General features: G+C 38.7%; 1 protein-coding gene across 1 annotated transcript in view; it reads left to right on the forward strand.

Moving 5' to 3' along the window:
• The first annotated feature begins 42 nt into the window (after positions 1-42).
• The window catches only part of NUFIP1 (nuclear FMR1 interacting protein 1), a 46,982-nt gene continuing 21,856 nt past the window's right edge, over positions 43-25,168 (forward strand). Inside the window, exons 1-6 of the mRNA XM_082365546.1 lie at positions 43-507; positions 2,789-2,871; positions 4,023-4,121; positions 4,856-4,918; positions 5,574-5,650; positions 22,122-22,214. Coding sequence (XP_082221672.1) covers positions 96-507; positions 2,789-2,871; positions 4,023-4,121; positions 4,856-4,918; positions 5,574-5,650; positions 22,122-22,214 — 827 coding nt within the window. The 5' untranslated portion in view covers positions 43-95. The remainder of the gene's footprint in view (positions 508-2,788; positions 2,872-4,022; positions 4,122-4,855; positions 4,919-5,573; positions 5,651-22,121; positions 22,215-25,168) is intronic.

Genomic DNA, 25,168 nt, shown 5'->3' on the forward strand with positions numbered 1-25,168 from the left:
CTGCGATTGGCTGACCTGTGTCATTAACGATAACGGAAGTGACGTCTAAGGCTTGCTCCACTTTCGCACGCTGGCTTCCCTAGTAGGCGAATGGCATGGGTGAGCCGGCAAGTGGTTTCGTGACTCGCACGGGGTGTTTTTCAGCTCCCGAGGTGACCCCCACTTTGGAGCCTCTGAGCGACGGTGCCTCGCTGCCGGACAACTGGATGTTCTGGGCGATGCTGCCGGCGCCGCCACCACCGCCTTCATCGCTTCCCGCAGCAGGGTCCGAACCTTCCTCAGAGGCTCAGCCCCCCGCGGAGGCCCAGAGCCTCCCCGAGGCGCCTCCCCCCTTTGACGCCCAGATTCTTCCCGGGGCACAGCCCCCTTTCGACGCCCAGTCCCCCCTTGATTCTCCGCGTCAACTCAATGGCCAGCCTTCTTGGAATTTCCAGGCTTCAACATCATGGTACTGGACACAGTCTCCTGGTGTTTTTCCTTGGCATCGGCAGCCCCACAACACTCCGGGTAGGTTGTTACTCCTCTCTGTACCACCCCTTACCTTTGCTTTTCCCTTCTTCCCTCTCCTTTTCCACCCTTGTTGCTCTCTCCCCTTCTGATACTGCCTTGCACTCTTGGAGTCTGGTCATTAATGTCTCACAGTTCGTTCCACAGTTATGTTTTTCCTGCCTGTTCATTCAGTTTAACAATTATTTATTGAATTCAAGCTATGAACCAGGAAGGGGAGATATAACAGTGAACAAAACATACAAATATCCTTATTTTGAGCTTAAATCTCCTGGTGTAGGAAGACAGACAATAAACAAAAGAAAGCAGTGTGTATTAGAAGGCAGTGAGTGCTATGGAGAGAGAGCAGAGTGACAGGCAGTGCAGTTTTAAATGTCATTGTCAGTCGTAAGTAAGGTGACATTGGAGCAAAGACTTCAGGGAGGTGAGGGATCAGAGCAGTGCATGTATCTGGGGGATAGCGATACAGGCAGAGGGACCTTCAAGTACAAAGGCCTGGAGGCAGAAGCTATAGATCAGAATGGAACCCCGTGAGGCAAGAAAGGACTGAGCCTGGGGTGGAGTTGTAGGCGATAGAGGAAGAGGGCCTTGTAGATCGTGGGACTTCTACTGTTATGATATGTTTAGTGCGGGGAAGTGGCATGCTTTGATTTATGTTTTCAAAGGGTTAATATGGCTACTAATTGGAAATGACAGAAAGGGAGATGAGTTAAGAAGGTATTGCAGTTAACCTGGTGAGAGATACTGGGGACTTGGACCAAGGTGGAGCTCAGGAGGTGATGAGAAGTAGTTGGATTCTAGATATATCTTGAAGGTAGGGTAGGGCCAGCATGATTTGTTGAGGAATTGGATGTGGGATGGGATGTAAAGAGGAGACGAGACTAACTTAAAGTTTTTTGCCAAGCAAGTGGAAGGATGTGGAGGGAGTAGATTTGGAAAGGAGACCAGGAGTTGAGTTTGGAATATGATTTGTGTCAAGTGGAGATACTGAACTGGCTGTTAGCTATTAGTTTGTACTTTCAGGGGAGGTTTGTGGCTAGAGCTGTAAATCGGGGTGTCGTTAACATAGAGATCATATTTAAAGCCATGAAATTGTTCGCTTAGAACAATTCAATTTACATTAAGTTGAATCCAAATCAGTGTTTACTGTATGCCTCATGCTGGGGATATGAATGTGCCTAAGACAGTCCCAAGCGAGGTGAGATGGGTTCATAAATATAAATCACAACGCAGTGTGACTGGTGATAGAGACATATAAAAGGAGATTTCAGAGTATGGAGAAAGTTGGGGAAAACTTTTGGAAGAAGTGTATTGGGAGATGTTTAGTATTCTGGAAGAGATACTTTTTAGATGGAAGCAAAGAGGTGTCAGTGCAAGGTGAGTTCTGAAGGTTGCTGTGTTCTGGTGTGACTAAAGCATAGTATGTGGAAGGTACAGATAAGAGCAGGGTGAAAAAATAAAGTGGGATCTCATCGAAGGACTCTAGGAAGCTACTTGCTTCCAGGGTCTTGAGCAGGGTTGTGATGACTGGAGGATTATTTTTGTGGTGTCAGTGTGCAGGGTCTGTTGGAAGAGAGGGCTTAGGAAGTGGAAGCCAGTCTGGAAGGCTGTCACAGTGATCTGGGTGAAAGATCAAGGTTTCAGAGTTGGGTCATGTCAATAAGAAAGGAAAAATATTTGAGAAGAAATGTATTTCACAAGGGTCTGTTTTCCTAGTGTAAAATTGATGCTGAAAGAGCTCCATTAGGGATTTTATGGTTTACATTTCTTTTTACTTTTTAAAAATATTTTTATTTATTTATTTATTTGGCTGCGCTGGGCCTTAGTTGCGGCACATGGGATCTTCATTGCGGCGTGTGGAATCTTTAGTTGCAGCATGTGGGCTCTTAGTTGCGGCACACGGGATCTAGTTCCCTGACCAGGGATTGAACCCGGGCCCCCTGCATTGGGAGCACAGAGTCAACTACTAGACCACCAGGGAAGTCCCTGGTTTACATTTCTAATGTTTGAAATAACTACAAGGAATTTTCCCAGGTTAGCTTGTCCATTCCTTTACTTAGACATCCAAAGCATCTATGGACATGTAATCTTACCAATATGTATTAATTTGAAAAATGTTTATTTGGTAAACTAGTCTTAATCTTTGTTAATTTGTTTGAATTACTATTCTGCCTAGAAGTAGTTTACCACTGTTTTTACTCAAGTATTTATGACATTCTGTAGCAAAATTTTAAATAATTGTATAGTTGCAAACATTTCTGGATCCCTTTTTGTTTTTCAGTTAAACATTCTTATCTTCCACGAAAACATGATGCAAAGGTCAATGACTTCAACATCTCTCCCAGGAGAAAACAGAAAAAAAGGGTATTTTTTAAGATTTTCTTGAATGTGACAGTTTGGTCCCTATGTCACTGTTTCATATCTTGTGTTTCTATCATAACTGTCTCCGTGTTTTGCATTCATTATTGACACAGCAGAGCCTTGCATAAAAGGATCTTTAAGAGTCTTGGCTGTAAGTAAAAACTTCAAGCGAAATCTTTTTGAGAAATAAATGGAGAAATTGTAGAAAAAGAAAACATTTAATTCATTTCAGTACAGTATCAGGAGTAAATATAATGGAGAATTATGATTATAGATAAATGTAAATGTTATTAAACTTCAATGAAGTAAACAAAAGTATAATATATGTAAGTTATACATAATATATATTATATATTTAATTTATTTTACTAAAATATTGGGAGGAGAAGGATGAAATTAAAAGTGTTTTTTTTTTTAATGAGGAACAACCCTTCGTTATGTTCAGAAACTGAGTCTTAAAATAGGCTTCTTTTATTCTGATGTAGCTTATAATCTGGTCTTTCAACTTTTAAGATGTGTAAATAATTTTATTAGTTTAGAATAAATTGAGTAAATCTACAGCTTGAAATTAGTGCCCTTCATTTTGGCATCAAAACTATGTAACTAATATTAACAAAATATTGTGAAAGTATGTTTATTAACATAATCTCAACATTGAACAATTGGGGCCCTATATAGCCTATCATTGTAAAAATCATTTTTGTTTTATGTTTAAACATAAAAATAGTAAATTGGGAATTAAAAAAAACTAATATTTACCTAAATAGTTCTTTTTTTCTCATTCTGTAGTTAAAATATACACACACACACGCACATACTTGTTTTTCCTAAAAGAAGAAATACTGTTTTTACTCTGAATATTTATTCTTAGGTCATTTTGACATATGCTCTATTAAGTTTTAATTAGATTACCAATTTGAAATCTACTCACAATTTATATTAGCTTTACTCAGATTTAAAATTTTTTAACAAGCCTGGCTTTTCCTAACGTATTTGTTAAAAATAAAAACAGAATCATCTCTTCATTAGAAATGTATTCAGAAGTTTTTGCCACCTGTAAGGGTTGTGTGAAAAATCAAAATATGTACTATATTTTTACTGATGATTAAAGAGTTCTCACCAAAAGCCTAATGCCTCTTCATTTTTGTTTGCAGAAAAGAAAGGAACCAGTTTTTCACTATTTTTGTGATACCTGTGATCGTGGTTTTAAAAATCAAGAGAAGTATGATAAACACATGTCCGAACATATGAAAGTAGGTTTTCTTAGTTGTCCTGACATTTATTTAGCAAAATGGGTGTATTTGGTAGAAATTCTAACCTTTCTTCCCTTAAAAGTTTATAATTTTCATAGAAATGTTGTTTGATGACTTGACAAATTGGGACAGTGACCCTGGGATTTGCAGTTTGAGGGTGGGAAGCCCACTGCTTCAGGAAGTGTGAGATGGCAGTAAAAGGGAAGGGAGGTCTGGCAGCTGTTTGTATGTATGCGCCTCCTCTGCTCTGTGACAGGCTGGGCCTCCCCTCCAGTTGCTCCGTGCGCCTCTTTCACCTTTAAGGCTGCCCTTGACTATTTAACCACACAGTGTAATTTGCCTTGGCCCAGCATCCTCTACGGATGGTTTAGACCTTATTAAGTACTTTTAACCAGGATATTTGAGAAGTAAAAAAGTTAAAAAGAAAGTTCTTAGTTTGGAAAAGTTCTCTTTCAGTTTGTAGGCGTGCCCCTTAACTTTAGGAATTAAGAACATTTTACAACATTGCTGATGTCGTGCATTCACTCAAGTGGAGAAGTAAATGATATGCATTACTGTACTATATACTTGGAGAGTGCAGTTCTGTTTTGGAGTGATTTTTGTTTTAGGTATTCAGTGATAACACCACATAGATGGGATTCTATGTAATATGACCAGAATATGTCTGTATATATAGTAGTAAGGTAAATTTTTAATGGAAAACATTGAATAGCCTTTCTTAAAAATTCTTACAGTGCCCTGAGGTAGATTGCTCTTTTAGTGCACATGAGAAGATTGTCCAATTCCATTGGAGAAATGTAAGTTCTTTTTTTGTTTGTTTGTTTGTTACATGCTCTTTTTATTTCATTGATTTATTATCTTCATAGCTCTCTATTTACATAGCCTACTAATAAGTAACATTCACAGAACACTGTACTTTGTAAGGCATTTTTACATCTACTATTCAATTTTATCCTCGTAAGCCACTGTGTAAAGTAAATAAATCTTGGCCCTATTTTACAGATTGATGAAATGATTTGCCCAGGGTCTCAGAACTGACCCCTGCACTTGAATTTCATGATGGCAAATTCTGTTTTACTATACCATGCTGTTTCAAATTGTTTTGTGTATTCATTATTTCTCTAGCTAACTTTCTCAACTTTGGTTGGTAGGTAATTCATTTGGGTATTTAATATCAATCAAGTATTGGGTGACATTTACTTTGTAACCAAAATGATATTATGACTTTTTTCTTATCAGTAGTACTAATCTAAAGACAAGAGAAAAATTCTCTTTCCTTTAAAGGAAAAGTCATAATAAGGATAGATAAAACCTGCTTACTTAGTTTTAAAATTGTCTCTGCTAGTAAATTTACTTTTGGGTACACAGTCTCCATTATCCCCCATAATATTTGAGATTTAGTCAAAAGCATACAATACACTTCTTGATATTCAGCAGACATTTTCCCCTTAGACGCATGCTCCTGGTATGAAGAAAATCAAGTTAGACACTCCAGAGGAGATTGCAAGATGGAGGGAAGAAAGAAGAAAGTGAGTAAAGAGTTAAGAACTAGTGAAACAATTTTCTTTTACTGTGGCAAGGCTGAATACTTGAAAATAATGACCGTTCTGGCCCTAAGGAACAATTTGTAAAAGGAAATTTGGTCTTTTCTTATTTATTTATTTATTTAAATTTTTGAATTTTATTTATATTTATTTAAAAATTTTTTGTGTATTTATTTTTTTATACAGCAGGTTCTTATTAGTCATCAATTTTATACACATCAGTGTATACATGTCAATCCCAATCACCCAATTCATCACACCACCACCACAACCCCTCTGTGGCTTTCCCCCATTGTGTCTATATGTTTGTTCTCTACATCTGTGTCTCAACTTCTGCCCTGCAAACCCGTTCATCTGTACCACTTTTCTAGACACTTCTCTAGTGTCTATACGTTTGTTCTCTACATCTGTGTCTCAACTTCTGCCCTGCAAACCAGTTTATCTGTACCACTTTTCTAGGTTCCACATACATGCGTTAACATATGGTATTTGTTTTTCTCTTTCTGACTGACTTCACTCTGTATGACAGTCTCTAGATCCATCCACGTCTCAACAAATGACCCAATTTCGTTCCTTTTTATGGCTGAGTAATATTCCATTGTATATATGTACCACATCTTCTTTATCCATTTGTCTGTCGATGGGCATTTAGGTTGCTTCCATGACCTGGCTATTGTAAATAGTGCTGCAGTGAACATTGGGGTGCAGTGTCTTTTTGAATTATAGTTTTCTCTGGGTATATGCCCAGTGGTGGGATTGCTGGATCATATGGTAATTCTATTTTTAGTTTTTTAAGGAGCCTCCATACTGTTCTCCATAGTGGGTGTATCAGTTTACATTCCCACCAACAGTGTAAGAGGGTTCCCTTTTCTCCACACCCTCTCCAGCATTTGTTGTTTGTAGATTTTCTGATGATGCCCATTCTAACTGGTGTGAGGTGATACCTCACTGTAGTTTTGATCTGCATTTCTCTAATAATTAGTGATGTTGAGCAGCTTTTCATGTGCTTCTTGTCCATCTGTATGTCTTCTTTGGAGAAATGTCTATTTAGGTCTTCTCCCCATTTTTTGATTGGGTTGTTTGTTTTTTTAATATTGAGCTAATAATTAATATTTATAATAAATATAAATTTATATATTTTGGAGATTAATCCTTTGTCCGTTGATTCGTTTGCAGATATTTTCTCCCATACTGAGGGTTGTCTTTTCGTCTTGTTTATGGTTTCCTTTGCTGTGCAAAAGCTTTTAAGTTTCATTAGGTCCCATTTGTTTATTTTTGTTTTTATTTCCATGACTCTAGGAGGTGGCTCAAAAAAATCTTGCTGTGATTTATGTCAAAGAGTGTTCTTCCTATGTTTTCCTCTAAGAGTTTTATAGTGTCCGGTCTTACATTTAGGTCTCCAATCCATTTTTTTTTTTTTTAATTAATTAATTTATTTATTTTTGGCTGTGTTGGGTCTTCATTTCTGTGTGAGGGCTTTCTCCAGTTCCGGCGAGTGGGGGCCACTCTTCATCATGGTGCACGGGCCCCTCACTGTTGCGGCCTCTCCCATTGCGGAGCACAGGCTCCAGACGTGCAGGCTCAGTAGTTGTGGCTCACGGGCCTAGCCGCTCTGCAGCATATGGGATCTTCCCAGACCAGGGCTCGAACCCATGTCCCCTGCATTGGCAGGCAGATTCTTAACCACTGCGCCACGAGGGAAGCCCCTCTAATCCAGTTTGAGTTTATTTTTGTGTATGGTGTTTGGGAGTGTTCTAATTTCATTCTTTTACATGTAGCTGTCCAGTTTTCCCAGCACCACTTATTGAAGAGAGTGTCTTTTCTCCATTGTATATCCTTGCCTCCTTTGTCATAGATTAGTTGACCATAGGTGCGTGGGTTTATCTCTGGGCTTTCTATCTTGTTCCATTGATCAATGTTTCTGTTTTTGTGCCAGTACCATATTGTCTTGATTACTGTAGCTTTATAGTATAGTCTGAAGTCAGGGAGTCTGATTCCTCCAGCTCCATTTTTTTCCCTCAAGACTGCTTTGGCTATTCGGGGTCTTTTGTGTCTCCATACAAATTTTAAGATTTTTTGTTCTAGTTCTGTAAAAAATGCCATTGGTAATTTGATAGAGATTGCATTGGATCTGTAGATTGCTTTGGGTAGTATAGTCATTTTCACAATATTGATTCTTCCAATCCAAGAACATGGTATATCTCTCCATCTGTTGGTATCATCTTTAATTTCTTTCATCAGTGTCTTATAGTTTTCTGCATACAGGTCTTTTGTCTCCCTATGTAGGTTTATTCCTAGGTATTCTATTCTTTTTGTTGCAATGGTAAATGGGAGTGTTTCCTTAATTTCTCTTTCAGATTTTTCATCATTAGTGTATAGGAATGCAAGAGACTTCTCTGCATTAATTTTGTATCCTGCAACTTTACCAGATTCATTGATTAGCTCTAGTAGTTTTCTGGTGGCATCTTTACGATTCTCTATGTATAGTATCATGTCATCTGCAAACAGTGACAGTTTTACTTCTTTTCCAATTTGGATTCCTTTTATTTCCTTTTCTTCCCTGATTGCAATGGCTAGGACTTCCAAAACTATGTTGAATAATAGTGGTGAGAGTGCACATCCTTGTCTTGTTCCTGATCTTAGAGGAAATGCTTTCAGTTTTTCATCATTGAGAATGATGTTTGCTGTGGGTTTGTCATATATGGCCTTTATTATGTTGAGGTAGGTTCCCTCTATGCCCACTTTCTGGAGAGTTTTTATCATAAATGGGTGTTGAATTTTGTCAAAAGCTTTTTCTGCATCTATTGAGATGATCATATGGTTTTTCTTCTTCAATTTGTTAATATGGTGTAACACATGGATTGATTTGCATATATTGAAGAATCCTTGCATCCCTGGGATAAATCCCACTTGATCGTGGTGTATGATCCTTTTAATGTGTTGTTGGATTCTGTTTGCTAGTATTTTGTTGAGGACTTTTGCATTTATATTCATCAGTGATATTGGTCTATAATTTTCTTTTTTTGTAGTATCTTTGTCTGGTTTTGGTATCAGGGTGATGGTGGCCTCATAGAATGAGTTTGGGAGTGTTTCTCCCTCTGCTATATTTTGGAAGAGTTTGAGAAGGATGGGGGATATCTCTTGTCTAAATGTCTGATAGAATTCACCTGTGAAGCCATCTGACCCTGGACTTTTGTTTGTTGGAAGATTTTTAATCACAGTTTCAATTTCATTACTTGTGATTGGTCTGTTCATATTTTCTGTTTCTTCCTGGTTCAGTCTTGGAAGGTTAATACCTTTCTAAGAATTTGTCCATTTCTTCCAGGTTGTCCATTTTATTGGCATGGAGTTGCTTGTAGTAGTCTCTTAGGATGCTTTGTATTTCTGCAGTGTCTGTTGTAACGTCTCCTTTTTCATTTCTAATTTTATTGATTTGAGTCCTCGCCCTCTTTTTCTTGATGAGTCTGGCTAATGGTTTATCAATTTTGTTTATCTTCTCAAAGAACCAGCTTTTAGTTTTATTGATCTTTGCTATTGTTTTCTTTGTTTCTATCTCATTTATTTCTCCTCTGATCTTTATGATTTCTTTCCTTCTGCTAACTTTGGGTTTTGTTTGTTCTTCTTTCTCTAGTTCCTTTAAGTGTAAGGTTAGATTGTTTATTTGAGATGTTTCTTGTTTCTTGAGGTAGGCTTGTATAGCTATATACTTCCCTCTTTGAACTGCTTTTGCTGCATCCCATAGGTTTTGGATCGTTGCGTTTTCATTGTCATTTGTCTCTAGGTATTTTTTGATTTCCTCTTTGATTTCTTCAGTGATCTCTTGGTTATTTAGTAACGTACTGTTTAGCCTCCATGTGTTTGTGTTTTTTACGTTTTTTTCCCTGTAATTCCTTTCTAATCTCATAGCATTGTGGTCAGAAAAGATTCTTGATATGATTTCAATTTTCTTAAATTTACTGAGGCTTGATCTGTGACCCAAGATGTGATCGATCCTGGAGAATGTTCCGTGCGCACTTGAGAAGAAAGTGTAATCTGCTGTTTTTGGATGGAATGTCCTATAAATATCAATTAAATCTATCTGGTCTATTGTGTCATTTAAAGCTTCTCTTTCCTTGTTTATTTTCATTTTGGATGATCTGTCCATTGGTGTAAGTGAGGTGTTAACATCCCCCACTGTTATTGTGTTACTGTCGATTTCCTCTTTTATAGCTGTTAGCAGTTGCCTTACATATTGAGGTGCTCCTATGTTGGGTGCATATATATTTATAATTGTTACATCTTCTTCTTGGAATGATCCCTTAATCATTATGTAGTGTCCTTCCTTGTCTGTTGTAACATTCTTTATTTTAAAATCTATTTTATGTAGTATGAGTATTGCTACTACAGCTTTCTTTTGATTTCCGTTTGCATGGAATATCTTTTTCCATCCCCTCACTTTCAGTCTGTATGTGTCCCTAGGTCTGAAGTGGGTCTCTTGTAGACAGCATATATATGGGTCTTGTTTTTGTATCCATTCAGCAATCCTGTGTCTTTTGGTTGGAGCATTTAATCCATTCACGCTTAAGGTAATTATCGATATGTATGTTCCTATGACCATTTTCTTAATTGTTTTGGGTTTGTTTTTGTAGGTCCTTTTTCTTCTCTTGTGTTTCCCACATAGAGAAGTTCCTTTAGCATTTGTTGTAAAGCTGGTTTGGTGGTGCTGAATTCTCTTAGCTTTTGCTTGTCTGTAAAGCTTTTGATTTCTCCCTCGAATCTGAATGAGATCCTTGCCAGGTAGAGTAATCTTGGTTGTAGGTTCTTCCCTTTCGTCACTTTAAGTATATCATGCCACTCCCTTATGGCTTGTAGAGTTTCTGCTGAGAAGTCAGCTGTTAACCTTATGCGAGTTCCCTTGTATTTTATTTGTCGTTTTTCCCTTGCTGCTTTCAATAATTTTTCTTTGTCTTTAATTTTTGCCAGTTTGATTACTATGTGTCTTGGCGTGTTTCTCCTTGGGTTTATCCTGTATGGGACTCGCTGTGCTTCCTGGACTTTGGTGGCTATTTCCTTTCCCATGTTAGGGAAGTTTTCGACCATAATCTCTTCAAATATTTTCTCGGGTTCTTTCTCTCTCTCTTCTCCTTCTGGGACCCCTATAATGCAAATGTTGTTGCGTTTAATGTTGTCCCAGAGGTCTCTTAGGCTGTCTTCATTTATTTTCATTCTTTTTTCTTTATTCTGTTCTGCAGCAGTGAATTCCACCATTCTGTCTTCCAGGTCACTTATCCATTCTTCTGCCTCAGTTATTCTGCTATTGATTCCTTCTAGTGTAGTTTTAATTTCAGTTATTGTATTGTTCATCTCTGTTTGTTTGTTCTTTAATTCTTCTAGGTCTTTGTTAAACATTTCTTGCATCTTCTCGATCTTTGCCTCCATTCTTTTTCTGAGGTCCTGGATCATCTTCACTATCATTATTCTGAATTCTTTTTCTGAAAGGTTGCCTATCTCCACTTTATTTAGTTGTTTTTCTGGGGTTTTATCTTGTTCCTTCATCTGGTACATAGCCCTCTGCCTTTTCATCTTGTCTATCTTTCTGTGAATGTGGTGTTTGTTTCACAGGCTGCAGGATTGTAGTTCTTCTTGCTTCTGCTGTCTGCCCTCTGGTGGATGAGGCCATCTACGAGGCTTTTGCAAATTTCCTGATGGGAGATGATTGGTGGTGGGTAGAGCTGGCTGTTGCCCTGGTGGGCAGAGCTCAGTAAAACTTTAATCCGCTTGACTGCTGATTGTTAGGGCTGAGTTTCCTCCCTGTTGGTTGTTTGGCCTGAGGCAACCCAGCACTGGAGCCTACCTGGGCTCTTTGGTGGGGCTAATGGTGGACTCTGGGAGGGCTCACGCCAAGGAGTACTTCCCAGAACTTCTGCTGCCAGTGTCCTTGTCCCCACGGTGAGCCACAGCCACCCCCCGCCTCTGCAGGAGACCCTCCAACACTAGCAGGTAGGTCGGGTTCAGTCTCCCCTGGGGTCACTGCTCCTTCCCCTGGGTCCCGATGTGCACACTCCTTTGTGTGTGCCCTCCAAGAGTGGAGTCTCTGTTTCCCCCAGTCCTGTCAAAGTCCTGCTGTCAAATCCCACTAGCCTTCAAAGTCTGATTCTCTAGGAATTTCTCCTCCCGTTGCCGGACCCCCAGGTTGGGAAGCCTGACGTGGGGCTCAGAACCTTCACTCCAGTGGGTGGACTTCTGTGGTATAAGTGTTCTCCAGTCTGTGAGCCACCCACCCAGCAGTTATGGGATTTGATTTTACTGTGATTGCGCCCCTCCTACTGTCTCATTGTGGCTTCTTCTTTGTCTTTGGATGTGGGGTATCTTTTTTGGTGAGTTCCAGCATCCTCCTGTCTATGACTGTCCAGCAGCTAGTTGTGATTCTGGTGTTCTCGCAAGAGGGAGTGAGAGCACGTCCTTCTACTCCACCATGTTGGTTTAGGCCCACCCATGGAAATTTGGTCTTTTATAATGTTGCAGATATTCAATGGAAAATGAACAGTCCTAATTTTGTCGTTCTTCAGAATTGGTATATAGTGACTTAGGGAGTATCATTACTTGACGTATGATAAACACACAGCTTTTATTATTGCAGTTTTGATTCATTGCATTCCCTTATAATGTTGGTACTAGGGAATAGGACTGTCAGCTATATTATATGAGGCTATTTGAATGTAGCTTTTGGTAGACCGAATAGGAACTCTTCATAAATAACTGATGTCATAGTGGGACGTTGCTCTTTGAGGGGAGCCACTACATGCCCCCTCTGTTAAATGTTCAATACTGAGGCAGTGATGGGTGGGTGCTATTTAAAAAAAAATGTATAATGCTTTGCTATGTTTATTATTTTGATTACTTTAAAAAAGTTGTTGAATGATTGGAGTGTGCTAGGCAGAGGGAGTACAGCAGTGACAAGATACACACATGCCTGCCCTTATCCATAAAAAGACGAGAAATGTTTTCCTGTAATTAAAGTCTAAGAAATTTGAGCCTTACCATGTGACTTGTAGCTTTATACTTATTGGGGAAGAAAGCTTAATAGATGTCTAGCTAGAATCTACCAATGAAAAATCCCATGAGGATGCTCTTGTCTCAGGATAGGACCGGGATACGTCATCCTGAAACAGAAGACCAAGTCAGAGCTATTAGGATGGTCAGCAGCACTTTTAAGTCAATAGCTGTTTTTCTGGAATTAAAAAATGAGAAGAGCCTCAGATAGGAAGAGTTACCATCAAAGGTCAAGAAACATGCTTAAAAACTTTTAACCAGCAGGTTAAAGTTGTATTTCGTTCAACTTAAAGTTTTCAGCTTAAAGCCCCTGTATGTGTGTATATGAAGAGCTGTGTGAAATGTTGCACTGTTATGTGAGAGAGTTAGTTACTGCCCTTTAAAGCTTGAAAGGTAATTTTGAGGAAAACCAACATAAACAAAGATTTAGAACCAACCAAGAACAAATAGAATTCAGTAAATGTGTATGTAACTATCCATTGTTAATACTCTGTAAAGAGTTGGATGAGGTTGAAGGACAATCAGAGGAATTTAATTCTTAAGCAAGTAAACCTGGGTCCAGCCAGTCAGCAGTCAACATGGACTCAATGGATTTAATAGAATTTTAAGAGCATCCTTGGCTAACAAATGTAAGAATCTAGGGTAAGAATCTAGGCCACCAGGAGTAGGGTATACTAGAATGCCTTTTCCTCTTTATGTCCTGGCAGAATCTTATTTATCTTGTAAGACCTGTGTTTTTGTTTTTTTTTTTTTTTAACATGTATTTATTTATTTATTTATTTATTTTGGCTGCGCTGGATCTTAGTCGCGGCATGCAGACGACTTCTTAGTTGCCGCATACATGCAGGATCTAGTTCCCCGACCAGGGATTGAACCCAGGCCCCCAGCATTGGGAGTGCACAGTCTTACCCACTGGACCACCAGGGAAGTCCCAAGACCTCTCTTAAGGTGTCACCTGATTTGTCATTCTCTTCTTCTTCATTTCCTCTATCTCAATGCTGCCAGAGTGCTAGTCTGTAACAAGATAAGGAACTTGTACCAGAATATAAATCTATACCTACTTCCTTCATTGAGAAAGTCTTGGTAAGAAGAAAATGTCAGCTGAACTAAATATATTTTGCTTAGGGACATAGCTGATTTATACCCTGACGTAAGTGTGTGAATTGTCTGCCAGCCCACGGACCAACCTCCCCTAAAGCATTATTCACTACTTCCTGTGTGAATACATAGCTTATTAATACAAACACAATAGCGTTTGTTGCATTATATTATAGGAGATCCTAGTCTTAGACGTCTTTGATTCTGCTGCACTTTGCATAGTACCTGGGATTTAGTATGTGGAGAATAAATATTTGTGGACTGAATTACTGTTAAATGGTGCAGTATGGGAAGAACCAGTCTTGGCATTGATAAAGAGCCTTAGCCAATTGCATGGTCAAACTTAGAAGTCAAAGGAGTTGGGACCGTGACGTGATTTGACTTAGTGAAAAATTCGAAGAAGTTCATATAAAGCTCCTTGCCTCCTCTAGGTGGCTTCTTTACAGGTACAATTTTTTTCTTCTCATGATTCCACTTCACTCTGGGTTTTTGTTTTGTTTGTTTTGCTTATTTGTTTTTTATCTGTTGGGTGTATCTTTTTCTTACTATTTTGCACAGAGGAATAATCAAACAAGAAGAGTTAGCTCCACTTCCTGATAATTAGTTTTTAAAGAGCTGGTGATGACAGTATTGAAGATTAAATCCTGCTAGATGGATTGGAAATTGCCTACCTGCAAAGGTTTTTTCCTGGTACTTTGCCCTGACTTTGGTCAGTTGGAAGTTGTTGCAGCTCACTGGTGCCAGCCGCTGTTGTATATGTTTAATTCTTCTGAGGAGAATGATGATGGCTGCTAGTCAGCAATGATTATAAAGCAACTGAGAAGTTAACTAAGTAAGCTGTTTAATCTCTCAAGTTTTGAGTTCACTTAAGGCAATAGGGAAGTTCTGAAATGAGTTCCTGATTAACCAACTTTGGTTCTTTTATATCTAACGAGTGTTTGAATTAAGTCATTATATAAACTGGGAAAATTGGACCCACTATTTTTTTTTTTTAATTTTATTTATTTATTTATTTATTTATTTATTTATGGCTGTGTTGGGTCTTCGTTTCTGTGCGAGGGCTTTCTCTAGTTGCGGCAAGCGGGGGCCACTCTTCATCGTGGTGCGCGGGCCTCTCACTATCGCGGCCTCTCTTGTTGCGGAGCACAGGCTCCAGACGCGCAGGCTCAGTAATTGTGGCTCACGGGCCCAGTTGCTCCGCGGCATGTGGGATCTTCCCAGACCAGGGCTCGAACCCGTGTCCCCTGCATTGGCAGGCAGACTCGCAACCACTGAGCCACCAGGGAAGCCCCTGGACCCACTATTAAATTAATGGTAGCCAGCTTCAGTGATTCTGTTGTACTATGTCTCTAGCTGTTTTACTCTCCCACAATCCTCCACTCTACCCTCCTTCTCAGCATGTAAGAGGAAGGACCTCATCTAGTCTGGAGGAGTGGGGTGTTCCTTGACAAAGGGCAGTTGAGCTGAACTTAGACCTAGTTAGGAAGAAATAAGGGAAGGCAGGGGCTAGTGCACAGACAGATTGGCATGAGTATAGGAACTTGAATATAGGTAAGAAATGATAGAAGCTTTTGAAAGATGGCAGTTGTGGGGACAGAGAGAACTCGGTGGATATAGAACATAAAAATGGGCACTGTTTGGTAATTGGACAGTTGTGAGGTTGAGGAGGAAAGAGATTTTGAGGAGATGTCCAAGTTCCTCTGTGAAAGCACCTTTGTGAAAGATGGTGCCTGTTACTCAGGGAACCCTGGAAGAGAATCAGGTTTGGAGGTGTTGATTTAGGACATTGTTGAGTATGAGGAGATTCTGAGAGAACTATTTGAAGATGTTGTGTAAGCACTGGGACTCAGACCAGACTGGCTGGAGATAGATATTTTAAAATCATGAAACCATGAATGCAGAAGATACTCCCCACAGAGAGAGGGTAGAGTGGAAAGGGAAGATAGCCTAAAAGGGAGTTAAAACCAACAAGCCTGCTGAGCAAGAGCCAGAGAAGTAGAAGAAAACTCAGAATATGACCTGTCGTGGAAGCCAGTAGAGGGGAGGATTTCAAGAAGGAAGATGTGATTATCAGTGCAGATTGCTGTGGAAAGGTCAAATAAAACAAGAACAAAAAGTGACTGATTTTGTGACCTGTAGGGCCCCCTTGACGTGGATTCCAGATGATTGCTCCTTGGCCCTTCTTCTTGGAGTTTCCTGCCATCTGTCTCCACAGCTCTCTGCAGCTCTGACAGCCTCCCCCATGATTTTTTTTTTTTTTTTTTTTTTTTATTTATTTATTTGGCTGTGTTGGGTCTTAGTTGCGGCAGCGGGATCTTCGTTGCGGCATATGGGATCTTCTGTTGCGGAGCGCAGGCTCTTTGTTGCTGCATGCGGGCTTTTCTCTAGTTGTGGTGCATGGGCTTTAGAGCGCACAGCCTCAGTAGTTGGAGCGCGTGGGCTCTCTAGTTGTGGCGTGTGGGCTCTAAAGTGTGCAGGCTCAGTAGTTGCGGCGTGCAGGCTTAGTTGCCCCGCGGCATGTGGGATCTTAGTTCCCTGACCAGGGATCGAACCCACATCCCCTGCATTGGAAGGTGGACTCTTAACCCCTGGACCACCAGGGAAGTCCCTCCCCCATGATTCTTAACAAGATGGATTGCAGTTGCCTTTGCCACCCTGCCCTTGGCATATATATAGATGGTCCAACAGAAGTGTGTATCCTTTGAATTCTGCTGACTTTTTGAGACTCACAGCTTACAATAAAGAGTTTCATCTGGCACCTTTTTACCTTCCGATTTCCAGTGTCCTTTACCTCCATGCAGTTTCTGCCACTTACTTTCATGGCCACCCTGTGGATCTTATCTTCTGGACTTTCTGCCCCAGAAATTTTGAAGTTGGGCTTACTCCTCTTTGGTCATAACTTTCATTCCATCCAACTGTCTCACTGTCACCTGTACCTGCTCCCGGACTAGTTGAGGCCTCCCACCTCTTACGCCCTTTACCTTCTTTTTCTCTCATTCCCCTTCCGTCTTTGCTTCTCTGCCAAGTTTAAGTCACTTCCACCACTCTCAGCAGCTCAGCTCCCTCATCCCATTGCCCTTCGTTACACCCACCTGGCAAAATCTCAGCTCTGGCTCAGTTGCTAAGTGTTGTTCAAGAAAACCACACAGTTGAAGTACGCTCTGCAGGGGAACGCTCAGCAGTGTTGATCACACTTAAGGAATTGACTTTGACCAATGAGGTTAGGCTATTCTCTTTGTGTTTTTTTTTTTTCATGCAAAATGAAAATGAGATGCTAGTATGCATGTATTTCTTAGTTACATAGGTGACTATGTAGAATAAAATTTAAAAATAAATTTGTTAAACTGATTTTATTTTAGCCAGCTAAAATGCCAGTGAAAACAGCACCTTAGAACTGACAGTCAGGGTACTGTAACGTGGGCTTAACACATCTTTCCTGATTAATCCCACATTACTTGCTTATAGGAGTTCTTTGTTCCAGCCAGACTTGGTTTTTTTCTTTTTCATATCCCAAACAAGTTTTTTGAACTTTTAACCTCAGTTTTGATCATGCTGCTTCCAGAAAATCCTCCCTTCTCCATCCTTGAAGTTCTGCTCACTGCTTTAGTCCAGCTGAAATCCTGCCAGACTAAAATTTTGGGAGTATTTTTCCTTATCCGCCTAGAGGGATATCTTGTCCCTCTTTGAATGTGGTATCCCCTCTGCCTCCTTAGTGTAGTTGCCCCTCATTATGGTCCTATTGATGAACTTTTTTGCTTATGTGTCTTTTTAAAAAAAATAAATTACAAGCTTTAGAAATGTAAGAACCATGGTTTGTGTGACTGTTTATATCCCATGGGGCCATAGGTAGAAGGGATGCTTATAAATGTTGATATATGTAAATGGGGCTTGAAAATATTTTTATTATGGGTGTAATTCTATTTTGGTATATACAAGTAAGTGGTGGGAGAAATCTTGCTGAGATTCATATTTTTAATTTATGTTTTAAACTATACCTTTGTCATTGTTAAAGAAATTGGGCAGTGTTGATCTGATTAATAACTGTAGTTGGAGTTCAGTAATATAACTAATGGTACTTAAATTGCTGTGGTTTTGAACAATAAATTCTCACCACATAGAACAGATCATCACCAAGACAAACCAAACTGATCTGTATTTGAATGTATTACTTTCTACAGTAGCTTTCCCCATTTGAACGTGAACTCTGCCAGCTTGTGGTTTTGTGCAACAAGTGCTTTAAAGGAAAAAATTCCACTGGCTAGAGAAACTTAAGGAATATTAACATTTGAAGATGCAAACTAGCTTAGGTAGTACGTGTTTCTATAAAGTCCCTGGTAGAAGACTAGTTTGGTTTTGTAATGTAATTGAGAAATCTCAGCCACCTTTGAATTTATGTTGATGTACATTATAGCTTTGAATAACTTCTTGACAAGAGTTTAGCTTGAAATTAGAGGTAAACATTCAGTATTTGAAAAGGCAAAGATTGTTTTATATATGGCCAAGGTTACTGAAAAGAGATAGGAGTAGACTCTTGCCTTTAAGACCCTCACTCTAATGGGAGACGTAGGAAGAATATCCATAGGTGGCTATGAGAGCACAGGCAACTGAAGCGTGATTTTCGCTGTGTGGGGGTAACAGAGTCTGGTCAAGGGGTAGCTGGCGTCTTTGGAAGGCAGGGCAGTCAGTTCGCTTTGCAAGACTTCTTGTGAGAGGGGTCGTGCCACCCCTCCCCCCCCGAATTTATTTGAAGGTGATGTTTATTCTTTTTTAATGCATAGTTCTGACAAACATCCATAGTTGTGTTTAATTAAGAACTTTAAGCCTTTCCCCTGCAAAAAAAGAAATCCTAGCCAAAAAAAACCCGTAGTGATTCTTTCTTAATTCCTGTCCTGTCGGGTACAAATGCTGTATGATTTGGCATTAGGAAAAATGAGTGGTAGAGGTTCGTTTCCCAAAGCTCTTATTTTAGAGGCATTGAAACATATTTCACGGCAGATTGGGAGTCCACTAGGTGGAGTAGTTGTGTCATTTATTTTAATACTGCGGTTACCATGGCTCTGAGGAAACACTTTACAGCTGTGTCCCCAGTTCTTTCAGAATTCCAGCAGAGGGGCTGTGCTCCTAAAGAATGCTACATCTTTTTGAAGCTTGGAAAGACTTTTAAATAAAAATGCAGTAGTGTTGAAGTAGCTGTGATTCAGGGAGAATAAAGAGGGATTGTGTTTTTCTACAGAAGAGGCTTAAGGGAAAAGCCAAGGAGTGGGTGGTGATTTGAGGCTAAGCAAAGAGAAAGGTAACCAGAATGAGATGTGCTAAGATAATGGTTGGTTCTGTGTTGCCAATTTATTGACTCTGGGGCTTAAGGATTGTCACTGGAGGCTTAAGGCTTAGGCAAGGAGAAGACAAAGAGGGGGCAAGAAATGAAAGAGGGAGAAGAGAGCAAGATAAAGAGCATACGGTTTCAGGGCCAGTTCCTTTTGGGGTGTTGGGAAAAGATGGAAGTAGGGAGAAAAGTGATTTTAGCAGATAAAAATAGAGAAACCAACTGTGAAAATACCACTTGTCACAGTCTTTATAGCTTTATAACATCCATTCTCTACCAGGAGGTATTGGACTAAATTTTATTGGTATGTATTGTGCAATGTAAGACAATTTGTGATTTTTTTCAACAGTTTTCTCTGGATTTGTGTACTTTAGAAACCTGAACTGTGTCCTTTATCAAAGATCCAGACTTTTCCTGATTCTTGTATCTCACTAGTATGTTGCTGGAAGGGGCTTCTGATTATTGTTGTATGTATAACTAGGTCTTGTGTTTCTGGTTTCCCATTTGGGGGGATAATTTGCTCTCTGGTACCCTTGTTTTCCCTAGTTTTTAGTCTCTAGGTTCTATGTAAATAAGAATGGTATAACTTTTGCAAGAAAATTTTATTAATTTAAGCACTGAAAAATAGAATCTTATAACTTTGGAAGGGATATAAAGATCCCCTACCTTTAGGAAAGTGATACTTTAGTCAGCCAGAAAGAAAAAGTGAGCTGTTTTAAAAGACTTCCACCAAAGGAGTTTCCACAACATTCTTGATGTCTCATTTAAGGAATTCTTCCTTATATCTCACCTAAAATCCACTTGCTGTAACAAACTGTTTATATTCCTTATCATTGAGAAGCATTTACATAGCTCATTGCTTATACATGAAACACTGTAGGACCAAGTCTTTATGTTTAGCATATGGCCCAACATGTTAAGGGTTGGTCTGTAACACTCAGAAGAAAAATGTTAAAGAAACACATTTTGTGTTTCTTTAACATTTTTAAGAATAAGTAAGAATAAGTGAATTTCAGAGGTGTGAAGAGTGTTGATTAGCTGTGAGTTACATGTCTAGACACTGTGGTGCCTGTGAAAGTCATCACCTTTTCCTCATCATTTCTTCTTCTGTGTAGTTTGTCTTCAGATTGAGAACAGCTGGCTGCCATCTTCTCTGTAAGACCATTTTTTGTCACTTCTCTTCCTCTTTTAAAGGCTGCAAATAGTTCCAGTTCCTTTCATCTTTCTTCAGAGGTTTTCTTTTTTCATCCTGTTAATCAGCTTTGAGTCTCTTTTGAATCCCCTCCAAGTTTTATTTTTCCTTAACATTCCTTTTCAGTTTAGAAGTACAAAACTGGATGGCAGTGCCCTGAGAGTTTCTGATCACCTTTGAGTGTCATGAGGGGATGATTTCACACTTGTACCTGTGCCAGAGTCCATTTCATATCACCTTAGATTATGTTTGCTTTCCAAAACTGTACTCGTGTGGTGCTGACTGCCTGTCAGATTTTTATCTCCTGTGACCTTGATCTTTTCCTCTTATGTTTATTTATAACTTGCACATTAATCATCTTTTATTTGTGGAGTTTATTTTTCTTGGCTGGATAGATTGCTTTGCACTGTCCTCACTGAAATTCATTGCCTTCTTTTTCTGCTTACTTCACCACTTACTCAATGTCATTTCTATTCTTATCTTCCAATGTGCCCAGCCCATGGGCTTCTATTGTCTGTGCTATCCCAGTCCGTGATGCAGATGTTAAAAAAAGAAGGGGGTAGAGACAGTGTCCTCGAAATGATGGCAGAATGTGATGTGTTGATGTTTCTCGAAATTTACTCTAATGAGCAGCCAGGCTGAGTGGTAGAGGGCTGTCTGTGTTCCCCTCCTTTCGTGCTTTTATGCTCCTCGGATCTGTTCCTCTCACCACCAAAGTTTGGTGCCTCCATCACCACACAACTGTGCTAAGGAACAAAGAAAGCTTTGTCAGAGCAATTCATCTTGCACGCTGCTGTCAGATTTAATTTTTTTCACTGCCTTGTTCATATCTTTCCCTGTTCATAACTTTCAGTGGCTCCCCAACACCACTGAATTAAAAATAAGCTTTCTCGTCTGGCATTCGAGGCACATTTTGGCCCCAGCCTCCCTTTCTGGTCTGATTGCCTGTAACTATTTCTTTAAGAATGAACCACTTGCCTTTCTCTCACACTTTCTGAGGCTTTGGTTTGTCTGCATTGTTTGCTTAGAACACTCTGACCAAAAAAAAAAAAAAAAGGTCCCTGGCAGTCCAGTGGTTAAGACTCTGTGCTTCCACTGCATGGGGCATGGGTTCGATCCCTGGTTGATCCCACAGGCCATGTGGCACGGCCAAAAAAAAAAAAAAGCACATGCTGACGCTTTTCCATCAGATTTTTGTCTGTTAACACCATTTAAGACCAGTGTCTTTCATGTTCCTTTCTTTGTGGATTTCTCCATCTAGATATGATCTTTCCTTCCCACCCTCCCTTATACTCCTTAGGGTGCTTATTATATTTTGTCTTTTGTTTTAACTAGTCTTTAGAAATAACCATGCTTTTCTTAACCTTCCTGGTAGACTGTAGCTTTTTTTTTAAGAACTGTCTCTTCCTCATTTTGGTAACTTTGGATATACCTCCTAGTATGTATTTGCATAAGTAGATGCATAAGAAAATACATTTTTTCTTATAGTATTTACGGGTATGTGCCAAATAAATGAACTGTATATCAGTTTCAGCACATTATATGATGTATTTGATTTAAATTCTATTGTAAGCTCCTTACTTGGTAACAGACTGGTAGCAGAGTTTGGACTGGCAGCTGGTATACACTTTGAGTAGCATTGTTAGAGTCTACTTTTTCACCCTTAAAAAAATTCTAGAAGGAATTAAAAGTTTTTATCAATTTACTGTATTAGTCATTAAACAAAAATTGTTAAATGCAGCAATTGCTTGATTGCATAATTAAAATTTACTCTAAAAGCCCTTTTATAATGGACTTTTATTGTTCTCTAGAAATTACCCAACTCTGGCTAATATCGAAAGGAAGAAAAAGTTAAAAATTGAAAAGGAAAAGCGAGGAGCAGTGTTGACAACGACACAGTATGGGTAAGTTCCTTAAAGTTGCTTGTACACTCAATGCTTATTTTAAATGAATGTATGTACTTATAAATAATAAAAAAGAGCATACACCCAAATCCTAAAACCTCTGTACTTTCAATTCTGAAATCTTTGCTTTTGTAACTTTTTTACTTAAAAATTTTAAAATTATATTTTAAAATAAGTAGTACCCTATATTTATGTGGTTTTCAAAACGATTTACAGTAACAAGTCTTTTCTGTCTTTGTCTCCTAGCTAAACAGTTCTCCTTCCCAGAGACAACCCATTTTATCTTTCTAGAGATATTTCATCTTTATACAGCACATAGATAATGGTCTTTTTTTCCCTTTTTTGATACTATTGTACATCTTGCTTTTTTTAGCCAAATAATATACTTGGAGATTGTCCTATATTGACATATAAACAAGACTCCTCATTCTCTGAGGGTATGTAAGAAGCATAAGAATATCCCACAGGGTCTTTTCTTAAAAAAAAAAAAACAATTCTCTATTGACAGACATTTAAGTTTTCACCAATCTTTTAATAATAAAAAGTTGCCATTATTGCCCTGTACATACATTTTACACATGTGCAGATATTTCTGAGCATGGATTCCTAGAAGTGTTTTTGCTGAGTCAAAAGACATGTGTATTTATAATATTGATAGCTAACTGCCAAATTCCTATCATAGAAGCTATTGTAGTTTACTCTCCCACCAGCAGTATATGAGACATCCCATTTTCCCCAATGCCTCACATTCATAGAATTTTTTCCATTTTGTTTTGTACTGAAGTGTACAACCGAATGAATTTATATACATTCACATACCTACATACTCATGTAACTTCCACACATTAATAATATATAGAACATCTTTACCTCACAAAGCTTTCTCTCTTAGGCCCTCCTTAGTTCCATGGCTCCCCACAAAGGTAACCTCTTTTCTGATTTCTATCATCATAAATGTATTTTACCTGTTCTTAGAACCTTGTGTAAGTGGAAACATATAGTACTGATGTGTCTTCTTTAGTGTATAGTTTCTGTGGCTCAAAATTATCTTGTGAGATTCATCCGTATTGTTGTGTATAGCTGTAAATCCATTCTTATTGCTATATAGAACTTAAGTGTGAGAATATATATTCATTCTATTATTGGTCATTTGGGTTGTTTCCAATTTGGGCTATTATGAATAAAGCTGCTATGAACATTCTTTTAAGTGTCTTTTGTGGACATAAGTACTTGTTTCTTGTTTACATTGGCCACACACACACACACACACACACACACACACACACACACACACTAGGTCATACTAGATATTTAGTTAGATATAGTCAAACAGTTTTCTAAAACACTTGTACTAATTTATACTCCTACTGACTCTGCATCTAATTGCTGTGTGTCCTGGTCAATGTATAGTATTGTTATACCTTTTCCTCATGTTATACCATTTCCCTCATGACTAACGATGTTGGACATCTTTTTATATGCTTATCCGTCATGTCGATATTCTCTTGTGAAGTGCCAGCTCAAGTCTTTGACCACTTTTTTTTTTTAAAGGGTTTTTTAAAAATTGTGTGTAACATAGACAAAATTATTTAAGTCAATAAATTTTTAAGGAATTTCATGTATTCTGATTCGTTCCACTGCTAATCACCTTAGTTCCTCCAAACTCATAATCTTCAAGATAAAATAGCCCTTCAAAAAGAAGTTGTCATGTTAGCCCACAATTCTTTTAGTTGGGCTTCTTTGATCTCCAGTGGAATATGGACACACTTCAAAATTCCACACCTGTAATCTTTGGGATCCAGTTTCCTCAAGCGATTTACTTTAGGACCGTGTTTAGGGTCAGGAGATGGATCTGCTTGGTTCTGAATTTGACATCCTCTAAAAATGTGTTAGGTTCAAATCATATTCACTCCTAAGCCGTCACACCCTAGAACAGTACAGATCATTGGGATCTGCCAGTACCTTTTTAAAATCCAGACACTGTGTTCAAGATAAAAGCCTAAAAAAAGAAGCCATCTTTGTTTCATGTCAACATTAAAATTAGAGTACTAAATCAATACAGCTGATAATTTAAAAGCTTAAGATATGAGGGAAATTATCAGCTCTATAGTCCTGGAAGCAATCTTTATGTTTATCAATACACCCCCATCACTTGATTCTCTTTTAGGTATCATGTTCCTTCTTACCTGTATCAAAACTCATACTGAACAATGAGTTCTGGGTTGCAAAAGAGGATTTATTTTTGCCCCTGTCTAGAAGTCTTTGTCCACAAATTAAACAGAAACAAACACAAATGCTATTGACCACTTTTTAATTGGGTTGCTTTTCTTGATTAGTAGGAGTTATTTACTTAGATACAAATCCTTTTTTGCATAGAGTATAGGTAGCACAGATATATATAGTCTTACAATTTGTGGCTTGCCTTTTTACCCTTAATAGGTGTCTTTTTTTTTTTTTTCTCCATATGATAGTCTTAACTGCTCAGATATCTGGGGTCAGCTGGGGGTTATCTGGTGATCTTGACAAGGCTTAGTCACAGCTGGGGGTTGGTTAGCTGATGGTTGGGATGCCTATATAGTTACTATTCGTGGCACTCTTCGTTCTTTAGCGTAGATCCATCTTTCCATCTGATACCATTTTCCTTTTGCCTAAAAGACTTCCTATAACATTTCTTATAGTGAGGGTCTGCTGGAGATGACTTCCTTCAGCTTTGTGTGTCTGAAAAGATCTTTATTTTACCTTCCTATTGGAAAGATTTTTGCTAGATACATAATTCTAGCTTAACAGTTTTCTAAAAATTTTATAGTACTTTAAAGATGTTGCCCCATTGTTTTCTTATTTGCATTGTTTCCAAGAGAAATCTGCTGTCATCATTTTGTTCCTCTATATAAAATACCTTTTATCTCTGACTGCTTTTAAGATTTTCTCTTTTTCACTAGCTTTGAGCAATTTGA

This window comes from Balaenoptera borealis, assembly GCF_965194805.1.
Source record: "Balaenoptera borealis genome assembly, chromosome: 18".
Lineage (NCBI taxonomy): Eukaryota > Metazoa > Chordata > Mammalia > Artiodactyla > Balaenopteridae > Balaenoptera > Balaenoptera borealis.